Raw genomic sequence first — 18,451 nt, forward strand, 5'->3', positions numbered from 1 at the left:
TTAAAGGGCAAATATTTTTTTTCACTGTAAAAGGAAGAAAACATTACTTTTTACATGAGACTATGGCTTGTTTAGTACTCAATGCACTTGTTACACACCTGTCCCGGTTATCACAGGCTCCACTTACTTCCCCTGCGTCTGCTGCCCTTTGCTGTGCTCCGCGCATGATTTTGCAAGTTGCATGGAGTAGGTCAATGACATAATTTCCCTAGGCCTATTTAAAGCCCATTTAGACACACAACTGTGTCTTGGGACTCTAGTGTTTCATGTTTGGTTTTCTCCACTACCTGTGTTTCCTGTTTTTTCAACTTGCATTCATCCCTTCTGCTGCTTTTGAAATTTCCATGTGTGCCAAGTTCTCACTGCACACGTGCCTTCTTGTTTACTGCATTAAAGCCCAGGGTCTGTGTGCCCACCTAAGGTTTAAAGGATCAACTTTATTTGGTGAGGCCTAACAACAGTAATATTCTTTAGCCCCAGTTCACATGCATAAGTAAATATAATACCTTTATTTATCCTCAATGACAGCAAGAAATCAAGACCACGTATCCATGAAATAAAAGGGGTTTATTTAACTTACAAAGGTAGACTCTACAATGATTCTTTCCTTTCTATACATACTTTATACCTTTAAATAATCTTCGAGGAAGGCAAAGTTATAAGAGAAAGGTGCATGAAATGCCAATATATTTTACAGTACAACACACACACAAAACTGCATTAAAAATAATAGGACAACTTGGAGGATGACACGTAGTACACAAACAGTAAGTAGTCCTGGGAAGCTTATTAACAATGTGTTTACAACAGATAAATTACATCAAAAGGAGACGACACTGCTTAGTATTATACAAGCCAACAATATTCAACTCTGCATAGTTATACATATGCTGTGGAATAAATTAGTTTATATCGCTTTCCACTATTCACTATCTGGCCACAGGAAGCCTGACATTCATTTTATAATGTGTTGCAGTGATGTCTATCAGAGCAGTGCTCACAAGATCGTGTTCGGTCCTGCTCACTGCCCGACAGATGGGCATCCAGCAGAGTGTAATCATGTGTGTGCACAAACCCTAAAAATGCATAAAAAATAATAATAAAAACTAAGCATGAACGCAGAGAACCATGATTACGTTCACTACAACCAACACGCAGGTTTCAATGAATGAACGACTTAAAGCTAAAAGTTTCATACGGACAAGTGGTAATGTGCAAAGTAAAGTACACCGTAAAAACAGCAGTTAAATTATGTGCAAATTACAATGTTTAATACCCATAAAATAAATAAAGCAATACAAAATAATAAAAAGATACCCAACCAAGGATAAGAATGATTACCCGCTCTTCTGGCCCTAGACAGCTGTGAATGAATTTTAGGAAAATTTCATTACTAGTTGTCTTGGTTGTTGTATCTGAAAGTGACGGTAAACACATACATTACCTTCATTTAAAATGGATATTTGAGGAGAACATACACATGCTTTCTGACAAGTACAAGTGTCTGGAAGTAAATGTCTGGGGAATGTGTAAAAGGCTGAAAAAGTTAAGAAAAGGAAACAATTTCTAAAATGTTACTTTCTAAACGGACCTCAGGGACAACGTGAAAGACTTCCTTTTTGGTGGCGTTTGCTCCGCCTACGGTCTGTGTATATGTTATTTGGCTCTGGTAACTCTCCTGCGGTGTAAAGTGGCTTTATGCTTGCAGGCATTTATAACTAAAACCATGTAAACTCAAAAGACCACCGCATCCCTTTTGGTCCTTTGCCTATCCCTCATGTAATCAATCTGAAACCCATAAAGTTTACAGCAATTTATGGTGTGCTGATTTACCTCAAAAGTAAACTATAGCATCTCAACGAGGAGTGTGAATGATGCTAAAAAGTCCAGCAGTACTTGCACTCGTGCTCTAAGCTCACCAGAGAAATCCTCATGTCCTCGGTTTTACTGATCTATATGGCAGGCATGCATATCCATGTTGTTCAGCGGCACAAAACCTGGCTCTTAATATGAATAACCTTGTATGTATCTCCCCTAAGCAGCTTCTAACTTCACAGTTTCTAAATCTTCCTACATGTTTTGCATCAGTGGATCAACATTTGGAGGAGCAGACAGGCTTAAAAGTTAAAGTTGCTAGAGAATATCGAAAATGCCTGACTGGGTCCTCAATGCAGTAGGCAACATCCTCATTTTCAGAGTGCCATCTGCTCCACAGGAGAAGATTCGCTTTTTCTCTCCTACTTCAATCTGCATGACACCTGCTCCAATATTCCGAAAAATGGACTGCTTCGCGTGCTCGTTCTTAAAGGAATGAAGTAGACCATGGCCTGTTAACTTCCATACCTGCATCAAAGAGAACATCAATAACCATTACAAATTACACAACTTGATGAACATGTCTGGGGACATCTCCGTACTTTACCTTCATGTTACCCTCAGCCGAGCCAGTGACAAAACATTCTTCAGAAAAATCCAGAGCAAGAGCCTTCACCGCAGAGTCGTGGGCCTGGAAGGTATGAAGGAGTTGCCTTTGCCTAATGTCAAAGATACAGATGTAGCCTTTCCTGCCACCAGTTATCAAGAGCTGCTGTTTTGGCGCATACTGAAGAACGGTGGCTCCATTTTCATGGCAGTTGAAAGCTAAAAGGGGCAAAAAATAAAATAAAATTAGACAAAATTGTCATATACCTTCTTTACAACGGATACTATATGTAATTTATGCAGTTTATTTTAAACAACAAAACTGCCTGGAAGATAAGTCAGTGGAGGATCAGTGTAAACCAGAAGTGATGATGTAGCAAAGTTCTGGTTTGATAAAAGGGAGAGTTCTCAGTGTTAACAGGTTTCATAGTAATAAAAAAAAAAAAACTGAGTCAAAGGGGTTGTCCCATAAACACCAACATATTCACAGCATAGGTGATCTGAACGCTGGGGGTCGGGCCAGTTGAGTGATATCGAACATGTGCAAGCACCAATCCACAGGAGTACTACCCTATTCATACAGGGGACTTTGGACACCTGTACTAAGGCTCAATGGGGATTTCTGCAGCTGGACCCCCAGCAATAATATATTTATTGTCAATTGAATCGATAGGTGATAAATGTTGTTTATGGAAAAATACATTTAAAAGGAAGCGGCCATCAGATTTCTTGTTATTAAATTACTCGCAGTATATCATATGCCTCATAATTAGGATCCCATAGATCAGTCCTGTGTGCCCCTGCAGCCAGGCACGCCGCTAAAAAAATTATCTTATACACCACTCTTCCGGTATGGTAATTAGTGCAGAGCAGTGTGACTCGTATGTACAGACAATATTGGCACCTGCTGTTAGCTTGCCAACTCGGCCACTCTACATTTCATTGAAGGGACTGGGGTAGCGAGCTCACAGCAGGCGCAGAGGTTGGTCCGTACACACCGCTTGGCGCGGATTACCAAACAAGGTGTATAAAGATCATTTTTAGCAGTTATCCAGGCTGCAGGGGCCAATGGAACGGATCAATAGGATCCGAATTATGAGGCACATAACATGCTGGCAGCGAATTAGGAAACTCACAGGTTCATTTTAAAGGAAACCTGTCAGCAGTAATGTCCATGTTAAACTGAAGGTAAGGGGGCATCATGGTGCGGTCATACTGATTTAATACATATCTTTAGTGTAAAAACCTGCAGCCTGGTCTTTGTTCAATCATAATGATAAATTTAGGTTTCCTCTGTGCTTCGGGGGGGACTGTGGGTAGGGTCTTTGGCTTAGCCACGGCCCCTCCGCTGCCTCTGTTGGATTCATTTAAACTTTGGGTTGGAGCTGTCTTAGTTGTGGGCAGCGCTGTCGCTGGTGGCGGTCTTCATGAAGATGGCACCGGCGAATGCGCAAATCGACCTCTGGCAATTTTCTGGAAAATAGCGCCGGAAATGTTGCATGCGCAAAATGAGATCTAATTCTCATTCTAATTCACTGAGCCAAGATCTCATTCTGCGCATGTGCCACCTCCGGTGCCATTTTCCTGAAGACCGCTAGAGGTCAATCTGCGAATGCGCCGGTGCCATTTTCATGAACACCGACACCAATGAAAGCGCCGCCCAGAGCTAAGACGGCGCCAACCCAAAATTTAAATGAATGCAACACAGGCAGAGGAGGGGTCGTGGCTGAGCCCTCTGAGCCGAAAACCCTACCCACAGTCCCGCCCCGAAGCACTGAGGAAACCAAAATTTTTCATCATGATTGAATGAAAACCAGGCTGCAGATTTTTACACTAAAGGTATGTATTAAATCAGTATGACAGTGCCATGCTGCCCATACCTTTAGTTTAACATGGATATTCCTGCTGACAGGTTTCCTTTAAGCATTTCTGTTGTTCTGAATGTTCATTGTGCAGATTGCAACAGTGATAACAAAGCAGTAATAAGTTATGGCAAGACAACACCAGACTGCAATACCCATATGACGTAGCTCCAGCCAGTATGGCCAAGCCAGTCACATGATGAGGTCCTTCAGGGAGCAATAATTACCCGTGAATAGCCACAATAGCGTTTACACCAATACAATATCCTTAATCCAGGGGTAGGCATAACACAGCCTACTTAGGTTTTGCAATTATGTAACAGTATCACAAAGGAAAGAAAATATATAGTAAAACTAATCAAGAAGTGCCGCAGTGTAACCAGTTACAAGTTTATATCAGGTTAGTTCCTGTACAGCATTTAGGAACATAAACATGCCTCCTTCTTACACAATGGTTGTAAGGCAATGGGTTGAAGAAAGAATTATCCTTCTAACCCTTCCCTGTCTGCAATAGGACACCAGGTTTTGTTTTTTTTTTACATCAGGTAAGTCTGCAATATTTAGAACCACTGTCATATACCAAAATAGAGAAGTTATTTCTTACCATGAACCAGACTGTTACTTGATGATATTAATGTGTCCCACAAACAAACATTTCTAAATAAAAAAAAATATTAAAGGGTTAAATCCAGGATGTCATGAAATAGCAAAAAAATAAATAAAAAATTAAACAGGGGACAGAAATAAAATACAGGTAATGGGGATCAGGTTCAGAATGAAAGGTATTTTTTTATTCATTGGATAAAGTTTCATTTTTAAAATTAGACCCTACTTACAAGCTGATTACTACCGACAATACTCAACTAATGATAGCGCTCTTACTGCTGGTAACACATATGGAGAATGGAAACGGTTACTCAGTTATCACTCCACTCAGTTTCCACTTTAAGGCCACATTCACATAGCATAGCAGTATCTAGATCAGTATTATATCTAGTGTCTATGCCATTGCCCTGTACAGAAGTGCTTAGCTACCAAGAGAGGCATTATACAGGCTAGTGCCCTTCAAATTACCCATGAACTCAATTTAAAGATAGACATGAAACCATCTTATTTGTAAAGAGCGTTACGAGCATGGGCGGAATACATTAGAGAAATAGATCATCACATCAGGAATGTAATTATAGAGTGGAAATGTATTTAATACATAAACTGCTAGGTGCAAAAATCAGATTATTATATGTAATGCCGAGCAGAAAAATCCTCAATGGATTGAAAGTCATGAATACGAAACTGGGCTGTCAAATTATTACTTATTCAACTACTGGAATCAAATGTGCCATAAAAAAGTACATCAAATACAATCCAGAAAGCAGGTAATACTACAATCGTGTATAGCTGGGGTGAAAACCATATGCAAGGAAATAAACTGGACATTACCTATTAAGACAAAAATCTACACAAGAAATGATAAATAGCCAAGTAATGCTTCTTATAAAAAATACAAACTTTATTAGAACAATATGCACAGGTTGCGGTGGCGGGGCAACTCACACCACGGAGTGGAGACGCAGGGAAAAGTAATACTCAATATCCAAATGGATAGAAAAAAAAAGACTGTGAAACTCGGGATTAGTTATAGAAATGTGAAATTTGTATTTTGTTTTAACAAACATTACGTGGCTATTTACCATTTCTTGTACGAAAAATAATGGGTAAAGGAAAAATGTTCACACATTTGCTTAGCATTTTTCATAAAGTGTAAGCATAATACTTAAAGGGGTTCACTAGGAATATATAAAACAAATTAAACTAAATGCTAAAAGGAAATGTAATTATAAATTCCTAAAATTTATTTATTAGCAAATCACACTTATTTGGTCTAGGGATGGGATTACCATAGAATTAAGATGGCTGCCATGAAACCTGTTCTCTGTTAATAAGACAGGTGTCTGTGAGCATGTGCAGTAGGGAGCGCCACCCCCTCTTTTCATGTGTAGGAAGATGTGCAGTAATACTGGAGATACCAGAGGTGCTGAGGTAAGAAGAGGCTGCTCACACTGCTTTCCACCATGTCTATCTGACCTAATACTGGAGATACCAGAGGTGCTGAGGCAAGAAGAGGCTGCTCGCACTGCTTTCCACCATGTCTATCTCACCTAATACTGGAGATACAAGGAGTGCTGAGGTAAGAAGAGGCTGCTCACACTGCTGTCCACCCTGTCTATCTGACCGAATACTGGAGATACCAGGAGTGCTGAGGTAAGAAGAGGCTGCTCACACTGCTGTCCACCCTGTCTATCTGACCTAATACTGGAGATACCAGGAGTGCTGAGGCAAGAAGAGGCTGCTCACACTGCTGTCCATCTGGTGTATCTGACCTAATACTGGAGATACCAGAGCTGCTGAGGTAAGAAGAGTCCGCTCACACTGCTGTCCACCCTGTGTTTCTGACCTAATACTGGAGAACAAAGAGTGCTGAGGTAAGAAGAGGCTATTCCCACGGCTGTCCACCCTGTCTATCTGACCTAATACGGGAAATACCAGGAGTCCTGAGGTAAGAGGAGGCTGCTCACACTGCTGTCCAACCTGTGTTTCTGATCTATTGCTGGAGATATCAGGGGTGCTGAGGTATAAAAGGCTGCTCACACTGCAGTCCACCATATCTTTCTGATGAAATACTGGATATACCAGGGGTGCTGAGGTAAGAAGAGTCTGCTAACACTGCTGTCCACTCTGTGTTTTTGATCTAGTACTGGAGAGACCAGGACTTGCGAGTTAAGAAGAGGCTGCTCACACTGGTGCTTATCACGTATTTCTGATCTAATACTGGAGATACCAGGAGTGCTGAGGCGAGAAGAGGTTGCTCACACTGCTGTCCAACCTGTGTATCTGATATAATACTGGAGATACCAGTAGTGCTGAAGTATGAAGAGGCTGTTCTTACTGCTGTCCACTCTGTTTCAAATCTAATAATGGAGATACCAGGACTGCTGAGGTAAAAAGAGGCTGCTGACACTGGTGTCCACCCTGCCTTTCTGATTTAATACCGTTATATCAGCGAAACTGAGGTAAAAAAAAAGTCTGTTCACACGGCTGTCCACATTCTTTCAGAGTGCTGAGGGGTTGTGATCTGTATATAGCTTGACGGGACATGGTATAATTATCTCCAGGTCAGAGATGTTTCTTTCTGCACATGCTCACAGGCACCTGTCCTATGAAGATTGTAGGACAGATTTCTGTTAGTGTAACAAGACAGTAGCCATTTTAATCCTGAAATCTAGAAATAGAACGGCAAAATGAGCAATTGTAAGTACACAGTGCTATATAATAAGATGATTGCAATATATTAAGATAAAAACTTTGAAGGGAGTGCTTCTTTAAGCAACTCCATACATCATACCTGTTATCATTGGATTGTCCTGATGTAGCAACCAAGCTTGATGAGGTAATAAATGCAAAGTCACTTGTGGTTTTCGTATGACACTGCCAACTCTGAAAATAATGCAATAAATTAATGAGACTTAAGAAACTGGCTGTTTTTAGGAGTATTGCATTTTTTGTGATACAAGCTTAAATCTTACACATTCTAAATTACATTGATAATACAGGGATCACATATTAGGCAACCTAAAAACCTATTGGTATTATTGTTCATTTGTTCAATTAGTGAAAAGTGATACAAAGATAGAGATATTACTTACTGTGTGCAAACCTGATACAATGCAATTAATGAGCTATTTTTTATGCTGCAGAATAAATGCCATTAAAAAAACCTAAATACAAATAAACAAACCCCCAAATAAAAAATAGAAGCAGAATTGCAGCTTTTTCTTTTTGTTTATTCCTCCTTCCTATGGCATCAAAGAAAACTGTAAAGTGTCCTGAAAAAAACAAGCCTTCATAAAACTAGTTGAATAAATAAATAAAAATTGTGCAATTTAATGTACAAAATTGATAAAACATAGTGAAAAAAAAAACAAAAACAACCTACAAGTTTATTATCACGGTTACAATAACATCTGCAGAATAGATCTGAATTCAAGCTAAAAAAAAAACAAAAACTTAACAATAATTAAAAAACGAAATAATATTATAGGTATCTATGTACACTAATGGTACCTTTAAAAAGCTAAAAAAATAAAAATTGTCAAAAACCCCCAAAGCACTCATACAACTAGGTTGACAGAAGAATTAAAACGTAATGGCTCTGAAACGCACAGCAATTCTTCAATGCGTTCTAAGACCCCAAAAGGATGTGTCCTTTAAGGGTTCGCTCACTACTTACATATTTAAAGGGGTTGTCCAATACTTGGGACAACCCCTTCTTGATCTAAATGTTTGGCCCCAATAAAATAAAAAAGCCTATACTCACCTCCTGTGCTGGCACCATACTAGCGGTGTCCGCACTCACGGTCCCGGGGCTCCCGAGCGGTTGTTGTGACATGTAAGCCCGGCACCCAATCAGCCCTGGCGTCACTGTCTCCGCCTTTGGACAAATCGAACATGAAGAGGAAGTCTGCGGCTGATCTCTTGACTTCCTCTACATGCTTAATTCAACAAGAGGAGAGGACAGAGACGCCAGCGCTGATTGGGCGCCGGGATCACGTGTCACAAAAAAAGCACCGGAGCCCCAGGGAGAGCGAGTACCAACATCGCAGTAATGGCGCCAGCACGGGAGGCGAGTATAGGCTTTTTTTATTTTATCAGGTCCAAACGTGGGGGATAACAAAGATTTGTCCAAGTAGTGGACAACTTCTTTAAGACCTACCCATAGGTCATCCGTAACAAATCGGAGTCTGACACCCAGCACCCCCACAATCAGCTGTTTGACAACCAGATGCGAACAATGTATGGAGGAGAACCTGGAGCCCAGCTCCTATTGAAGATAATGAGATCTGAGCTGCAGTAAAGTGTATGGAGTTGTAGTGTTCTGTCCATGTACACGGTGTACATTTGGTCGCCATTGGAACAAATATCAGCTGATCACTTGGGACGGAGGGTGTCTGATCTGATATTGATGACATATCTTACAGATAGGCCATTAATAGTTAAAATTTGTGGAAAACGCATCTAAGAGATAAAAGGTACATATGTTGTATATGGCACACAGTAATCTTACCACCACAGTGCTTAGATCCAATTTGTATCCAGGTAGTTACAAAGCATATTTACATACCATGAGGAGCGAACCCAACCTTAAAAGCTCAGGGTTGCTACTGAACAATTAGTGTCCGGTGATAAACGCCGAACACGCACTTCTCCCAGAAGTCCATACCAATATTCAGAGTGTCAGGGGAAGAGAAATAGAGATTTTTTTTTCCCAGCTGAAAGGTCCGGGTCCCCATTGTTTTCAATGTGGCTTGGGTTCTAGTTTAAGTTTCGAGTACAGTTCTGGTACCCGAATTAAACTTTATTCAAAAGTTCAGGTCGGGTACCAGAACCCGAACTTCCAGGGGTCTGCTCATCCCTAGTTAACAGCCAAAACTTGATGAAAAATCCTTGGGAACCCCTAGTGAACAAGGAATCCGCCTGGTCCCAAGACATCCTTATGCTCCTATCTCATTTATATTTCTAGCGATTAAGCAAACTATTGCTTAAGCTTCTCTTGGTACATCATTAGTGACAAACTTACAGCTCTCTTGACAGGGTGGAAATGTTTTGAGAATGTGTGGACTCCATGGGCAGACTGATTATAAGAAGCCACACCCCATTATCTGTACGTTCCTATATCAGTGCCTAGTAGACTCAACTCTATTTAATAATTTGTTTCTGGAGTGAAATCCTCTGTGCCTCTCTTGAATCCTCTCTTCTCTGTATTTTTTTTCTTCACCGAATCGCCCTCTTCTGTAGCTTTTCTTCTTGTCGCTCAATGGAAGCTTTTAGTGGCTTTTTCCTCTATTGAAGAGATCTATATATGCATCCCAACCTCAGCTGGGGGCATGCTTTACTACGGATCATCTTATCTATTTAACTCACACTATTCATGACACTTATCAGCCCATATACCCTATATCGCGTCCCCATTAGCTCACATCTATTATGGAGTGGAGTGGGATACTGTGGGAATATCTCAGCCATCACCTGCTGAAGAGGACTCCTGTGCCATCCACTGGACGCAGCATTACAATGATGGAAAATGTCAATCATCATGTAGTATGTAGGCATTAAACATCAGCGACATGCTCTGTTATTGGGGTTGTTGGACAGCAATGGAAACCACATAGGTATGATTAAAAAAAAAAAAAAAGCTAACAAATAGATTTTCTATATGAGCAACCTAAACCACATAATGAAAAAGCAAGTTTCAGGATTTATTTCCATCCAGAAGTTTCTGTGCACATTAACAAGACGCAGCACTTTGCAATCAAGGAGCTTTAAAGAAAAAAAACACATCAGAAATGCCTGATTACTTTGAGTTTTACCGAAAAGGTAACTCAATTCCACAAAATATACAACTGGATCCGCAAAAATAGCAACAGAGTAATTTGAAGGTTTGCTGGAAGCACATGATTATAATTGAATTCAATGTGAATACATATTCCAACCGGTTATAATGAAAAGTTTAATCCGGTTATCATTCCGCCTGCAGCTGTAAACATAAAAATTACCTTCAAGGAAGAAATCTGCCATTTGTCTATACCTTAGCAATTTTTAAATATGATGCCATGGATATAAACCACATGAGATTGTGGCTGCAGCCTTAGATAAAAGTTTACTCCGTTCGCTTTGGTGCTGAAAGCCATGAATACAATCAAAAAAACACAGAATCTGATATTATTGGAAAAAAAATAAAAATCGTCAGCAGTTTTGGCAAACTGCATTTTCATCGTCAAGTGTAACCTTGACATTGTTTTGATGACCGGCAAAGTGATAAAACAGATGGAAATGAACATTATGAAGATACAAGTATGTCCCGTTTGTAGACTACACATGCTCACTCCCATAAGTATAGGGCAGGGAGGACTCTACTACAAGGCATGGTATTGTGCATGCTGTAAAATAAGTCATTTGTAACTTTAGACTCCAAAACATACATAAGCTAAGGGGATGCAAGACATAAGTAGTGACAGTACATTACAGTGCCAATGGCCAGCTGCAAGAGGGAAAAACTCTGAAGTCAATTTCGACACCCATGGCGTAAGCATGCGGTGCTTAGCACTGTCGCCTTGCAGCGCTGGGGTCCTGGGTTTGTGTGTCCTCCCTGTGTTTTCATAGGTTTCCTCGCACAATCCAAAGACAGACTGATAGTGAATTTAGGCTGTGAGCTCCAATGGGGACAGTGATGACAATACCAAATGCGTTGGCTCTATATAAGCAATCATAATAAATGTATCCGCTGCACTATGGCTCCCATTCAGATGGAAGAGTTCAGCCCTAAATCCTTTGAACGACTGATGTAGAGAGAGATTCAGAGAGAGAGAGAGAGAGAGAGTCAGAGAGTCAGAGAGAGATTCATAATGCCCTTCTATGGTCTGGTGACATTAGGAATCATTTACAACAATCTTTAAGGGAATCTGACAGCTGATACATGCTACCTGATGTACGGGCAGCAAGTATCAGACACGGCTGAACGATTCCAGCCATATATGTTTAACTCTGAAACGGTGCGGTGTTTCAGAGAAAAGAACAGTTTATTAGCGGCCGGGGACTGAGCCACACTGGAGATTAGTCAGACAGGAGTGTCCCCAGCGGTTTCTTCCCACCTGCAGCCCTGGAGAGACAGGTCTCTGCCTATGTGCATGTATAGGATTGGGCAGCATGTATCAGCTGTCAGGTTCCCTTTAAATGTAAATCTTCATATTTCTATATTACTGTGCCTCCTCTATTAGGCAACCAACAATCCCAAGCTTACAAGATTCTCAATTTATTTAGAGAAAGGACAAGACACAAGAACAGGATTGGAGTTTAGGGTGTTTTTTTACGTATTGAAGCATACCTGTTCTTTCATAAAAAAAACCTGCATAAGGCTATGTGCCCACGATGCAGAAATGAAGCAGAAAATTTCTGCAGCATTTCTGCATCTCCCTGGCAGAAAAAAACGCATGCAGATTGACAAGCGCTTTCCAGGCGATAGCATCACTTGGAAAGTGCTTGACAACTAGGTCACATGTATAAATCCATGCAAACGGCATGGATTTATACAGTGTGACCGTAAAAATTAAAACAAATCAAGCTATACTCACCCCTGAGGCCCCGGCGTGGCTGCAGCGCTGCTTCCTGGCTTGTCCCCGGCTGCTGGCATATCGCGAGACAGAGCGGTGAAGGGCCTGCGGTCACATGACTGTGACGTCACCGCAGGTCCTCAAGCGATGCCGGCATTCAGAGAGAAGCCGCCGGACAGGTGAATATAACTTTATTTGTTATTTTATTCTTTTTTTACAGGTACAATGGAACCCAGGTCTGGATGAGAGTCTTCTCTCCTCCAGAACTGGGTACCATCCGCACATAGAGACGCATAGAAGCCGCTTGTACAAATGTACAGTCGCGGTTTCTATGCGTCTCAATGCAAGTCAATGGCGGGAGTTCCGCTGCGCTTCTGCAAAATTAAATGACATGCTGCGGATTTTTGTGCGCAGCATAAACGCTGCGGAAAAATCCGCAGCATGTGCATAGAACATGCGGAATCCCCTTGGGGACCATGGGGTGCGGATTACCTAGCGTTTACGCTGCGGAAATTCCGCAGCATAAACGCTTGAAAAACGCTACATGGGCACCCAGCCTAAAAGCGGGAAAGTAAAACTGGTTTCGTTGCACATATCAATCTATGTCCAGAAACTGTGGTGACTTCCAGGCTCTGTTACTTGCCATCCACCCTTTTTGAGTGTGCTATTCATTTTTATTAGCATTGTGCCAGCACTATAGGTACAGGGTCTTCCTTTTCCTCACTTCCCAGAAAGCATTGCACTTGCCATTTATTTTTATTCATTTTACTTGCTTATATAGCACCATTAATACCACAGTGCTTTACAGACATCATCATCACTGTCCCTATCATTGGAGTGTGGGAGGAAACTGCAGAACCCAGAGGAAACCCAGGCAAACACGGGGAGAACATACAAACTCCTTGCAGATGTTGTCCTTGGTGGGATTTGAACCCAGGACCCCAGCGCTGCAAGGCAACAGTGCTAACCACTGAGCCACCGTACTGCCCATTGTCCAATGGCTTGATTGTCCAACTGACATTTTGCCTATTTCTTATGCCAGTATGAAGTGTGACAAACAGTAATAACAATGACTATTAACTTCACAAGAAGGAAAGGATACACTATTACACCTTCCTATTGATGACTGGTAGATCGCAAAAATTCACAAAAACAGGGACTTTATAAAGTTTTTAGATACTTTTATACATTTATTTATATTCATTCTTGATGTAATTCACAATTTATTGAATATTCATGTCCATAGTTTTACCAGTTCAGTTTATAACCAACGTATAAAGAATGATAAATGTGTTCAAATCACACCCCTCACCTCCTCACGGTTTTCTACCACCAAACTTCTGCATGTAAACTATCGGTAACGTGATAACATGCATACACACTTGACGAACGATTTGGTCCGGAACCTAGAACTAGTTTGTCAATCTTGCATATTTTAATGATCATGAAATGAGGATAATCCAGCTCAACAAACCATGAATAGGCTTTCATTCAAACAACGTGCATAACCGAGGATAAGATCAACAGTACAGCTAAATGCAACATCAACGCGTTTCGGGCGACAGCCCACCCTTAGTCATGATCACTGTTTGTTAAGCTGGATTATCCCCATTTTATGATTGTTCCACGCCTTGACGTGGCGTTTCCGGTCTCCAAACACCTCCAAGAGGTCTCTCATGTTGAGCTGGATCTAATCTTGCTTCTATATTTTAATGATACAAACAAAGGACCGTACCTGCTTCTACTACTATATCAGAGTACCATCTTTTTAGCTGGTAAGGACAGCTCACTCATAGAATCTCTCACTACTACGTTGGTGTCTACTGCTGGAGCCAGTCGGCAACACGTTAGACAGGGAGACACCTAGCAGCCGTGACTTTTACCTACAACCTTAGTATTAAATATATGCAGCAGTATAATTAAAAGTGTAGCTGCAGGGAGGAAATGCCGATAGATTCTTCCTACAGCCATTCATTTCCAGTCACTGGGGGATGTGGCTGTCAGCACACTGTACACATCTTATAGGTTGTGCACTTCCTAAGATGAGGTATACCATTTCCTTTTCCAAGGTGACACATGAGTTTAAAGCACCATTTTTTTATTTTAGCGCTGGAGTGCTGCTTCTAATTTAGTCTTCATCTGTTCCCGGCGTCGTTCCGGACCCACGGCACCAACTTGTGATCACAAATTCTGACTGACTGGAAGTCAGAGGTAACCGTCACAAGCTCTCAATGTCGTTCTTGGCCTTGATCCGGCTCTCATAGACTTACATGGAGTTGTGACTTCCAGATCGCTCAGCAGTCTCTAAAAAGATCGGGCAGGTTACAGACTGTTGGAGATTGACTGGAGCGGATAAAAGATTAAGACGGTGGCTGGTAAGTATAAGAACTTTGATTAGTAGCACCACCCCAGCGCTGCAATAAAAACACCGCTGGAGTCGTGCTTTAAACCTCACTCTATATGAGAGCTAGTGTGCGGCACATATGTGGTGATATTTCTAATGACCAGAGATCAAATTGAAATTTCCATCATGCATGAGGATCAGAAATCGGATTTGGAGCTCAGCGACTCACTCATCAAATCATTATACAGGGTGGTCCAAAAGTAGGTGGACAGAAAGTGTAATAAGGTTATGAAGGGGGAGATTTATCAAACACTAAAATGCAGCCGCCTGTCTGGATCATGCTCCAATAAACCAACAATTAGACGTGGACGATAAGCTTTCCACCCAATAGATTTCAGTATTCGCATGATAGAACCTCGTGAAATTCCCAATTCCAAAGAGGCTCTTCTGGTGGACTTTTTTGGACTCTGAACAAATGTTTCAGCAACAAGTTGTTTATTATCTTCTGTACAGAATGTTTCGGGTCGACCAGTTTTTGGAGCATTAAGGATTGAGCCAGTGGCATTGAATTTGTCACGAGTGCGGTAAATGGTTTGTCTCTTTGGGGCTTGAGTACCAAATGTTTCAACCCAATTTTCTCTAACGGTTTCAGCATTTTGAGATTTCCACTACTTTGTTAAAATCCATTTTCTTTGATCTGTAGTTAAATTATTTGCCATTATGTGTTATCTGAATTATCTGAAAAGAAAACAGGTTTGGGGGAGATCTATCTGTGAAAACTAGATCTGTGAAACTGGCTCAGTTGCCCTTAGCAACCAATCAGATTCCACCTTTCATTTTCCAAAGAGTCTGTGAGGAATGAAAAGTGGAATCTGATTGGCTGCTAAGGGCAACTGAGCCAGTTTCACTTTACACCATGTTTGATAAATCTCCCCCTTCATAACCTTATTACACTTTCTGTCCACCTACTTTTGGACCACCCTGTATATAAAACTGTCACCGACATGTCACTAATGCCGTTTTCCAATGATAGAGTTCCACGTCACACAACAAACGTCTTCCCCTACAAAAAATAGCGCAGATGAATTCCCAGCAGAATCCAATCACAGGAGTTTCACTTGGTACTAGAGTCACTCTTATTCAGATAAATGGATGACCTCTTATATGCTTGCTCCACTAATGGCGGCCATCGATCATCAGTTTCGGACACAGTCTCTCAGAAAGGACAGAATATGGGACACCCATGACTCTCAATAATATCATCTTTACTACTATAAATCCATAAAAGCAGTGAAACCAGGTCAAGTGAATTTAGCGGGCTACGCAACAGGAAATGGCTATTTTGCATTATTTGATGCTTCTACAGACCCATAAAAACGACTAGAAACAACCGATGCCTGTGCGTCTGGCAAATTTCACTTTACAAGGTTTTACTACTTGGATTTGTACAAATAATGAAAAATATATTATATTATTGTATGTACTGAGTGCCACCTATTTTATCCTTTCTGTGGGACTGAATTCCTACTAGTCAAACAACATTTTTTTTTTTTCTGAACAGTTTTCTATCTGTACCCAAATATAACTGAAAATATCTAACCAATAAAACACGTACACTTGATCAATGTAGTTAAAGGGAATTTGTCATCATGGTTTTTGCTATGTAATGTAAGGGCAGCATGACGTAGGGGTTGAGACCCTGATTCCAGTGATGTGTCACTTCCTGGGTTGCTTGCTGCAGTTTTGGTACAATCACCGTTTTCTCTGCTGCGGATTTAGCAGAGCTGTGAATGCTGAGTGGTGTATAACCCCGCCATCACCACTGATTGGCAGCTTTCTGTCAATGCACAGTGTACACAGAAAGATGCCAACCAGTGTGTGTGGGGGGGGGGGGATACACAGAGCAGGTTCACGAGGAGGCATGAGACAACTAGTCCTTTAATGATAATCTCCTGCTGATAAAACACTGATTTTTTTATTAAAACAACAAACAGTCTAGTAAATGACACATCGCTGGAATCAGCATTTTATTCCCTACTGCTTTCAGCTTACATAACAAAAATTTGTTGACAGTTTCCCTTTAAAACTGGCAAGTTCCAAGTAAACAAATTATAATGATACAAAACAATCAGATACCAATAGTGCCATTGTCGGCAGCCAAAGTCATCAAAGAGCGAGTAAACTGGCAGAATTGTGGCTAATGGATTAGATAGCCCCAGAGGAAGGCACGCCTGCCGAAATGTGTGTCGGGGTAGTGGCACCGCAACATAAAACTAAAGTAATTAATTCCTTATTATTTGGTTTAATGCACTTTATTTACAAAGCTTATCCTTGTACTACCTTAGGGATATAAGCTGCTAGCAGCTTCCAGGTTCTACATTGTACTATTTATTCATTACACTATGGGTTCTGCAGCTACATGTCGATATCTTTCACTATACTTTGTTGTATGCTTTGTCTTGCATTTTGTACTATATTAGCTATAATGAAGCTTAATTGTGGTGCCATCTTATGGTCACTCATTAGCATCAGATCCAAAGGCCCCCATATCGCCATACCGAGGACAAAAACTTGTCCTTCTGGATTATACACATTAAGGCTAGGTCTGTCGCAATATCATTCTTACGGCATGACGCACATGTGATGTCACACCAGGCCGGCCAATCAAAAGAAGAGCCTGCAGGCGATTCGGTGGACTTCCGTCCTATGGCCACCGACACTAGGTTTTGAGAATAGACTTGTATCATCTCTAATCTTTACAGAAACCTTGGATGCGCACTGCAGAACACAGGGTTAAAATTGTCCAATTCTTCAATCTAATCAGATGAGAGTAAAAGACCACAAAACTCCATATAGTCTGAATATGCACAAAACCTACAGACGACTAATGATCAAGTAGACACTGCATTCAGATCCAGTGGGGTAAACTTGATGTGATGTCCACATGATCATTGTGAGTTCTGTCCCTATTCAGACTATGCTTTTTGAGTGGTATTTATGCTCTTATAATTAGCTGATCCAGACCAAAGTTTTTTGCTGGTCTTCGTCAAGTAGTTTACATCAGTTTTCTGGTGGAAAAACTAGTTGAAATGTTGCAAAATATTTGTGAAACTCATTGCTCAGAAAAAATGTTGTGACTTTCGGCAGTTTAATGGTAATCATCAGGAATTTGCCACATTTTACTCTGGCAAACACTTCAAGAATGGCATACAAAAAGCCAGTCCTGATGAATTGGGTTTGGATCTGCTCCACAAAAAGCAGGTCTTAAAGGGCTCCTGCTAGTAAGAATTTACCTAAGACGCCTAAGGTACTGCAGCATCGGGAAGCATTACATAGTCAGCTGTTATCCTGGGCTATTTTAAGCCAAAATTCATGTTTCAACCCCATGCAAATTATAGGCTTGCAAGTGCACTGATGGACATATTAGTAAGCTTGCAGTCCTCAGCTCCCGTTCTCGTCAGCACTACAACCGCTTCTTGACTGACAGTGAAGAGCAGGGGTGACGCTGTGCAGGAGATCCCTGTCTCCACTACTATGTCCACCAGTGCATTTGTCAGCCGAACATGCATGGGATTAAAACATGAATGTTGGTGCAATGTAGCTCAACAGAATGACTGAATAAGTATTGCTGGAAACGCATTTCCTTGCCCTACCTTAGG

General features: G+C 41.1%; 1 protein-coding gene across 1 annotated transcript in view; it reads right to left on the minus strand.

Annotated features, from left to right (window-relative positions):
• Positions 1-548: 548 nt before the first annotated feature.
• DMXL2 (Dmx like 2) overlaps positions 549-18,451 on the minus strand; it is a 152,504-nt gene continuing 134,601 nt past the window's right edge. Inside the window, exons 37-40 of the mRNA XM_073654720.1 lie at positions 7,687-7,778; positions 4,888-4,940; positions 2,423-2,640; positions 549-2,343 (exon numbers count right to left, since the gene is read on the minus strand). Of these exons, the coding sequence (XP_073510821.1) occupies positions 2,134-2,343; positions 2,423-2,640; positions 4,888-4,940; positions 7,687-7,778 (573 nt within the window). The 3' untranslated portion in view covers positions 549-2,133. The remainder of the gene's footprint in view (positions 2,344-2,422; positions 2,641-4,887; positions 4,941-7,686; positions 7,779-18,451) is intronic.

The sequence above is a fragment of the Phyllobates terribilis genome, unplaced genomic scaffold (assembly GCF_046119375.1).
Source record: "Phyllobates terribilis strain yellow unplaced genomic scaffold, ASM4611937v1 Scaffold_11__3_contigs__length_659146591, whole genome shotgun sequence".
Taxonomy (NCBI): domain Eukaryota; kingdom Metazoa; phylum Chordata; class Amphibia; order Anura; family Dendrobatidae; genus Phyllobates; species Phyllobates terribilis.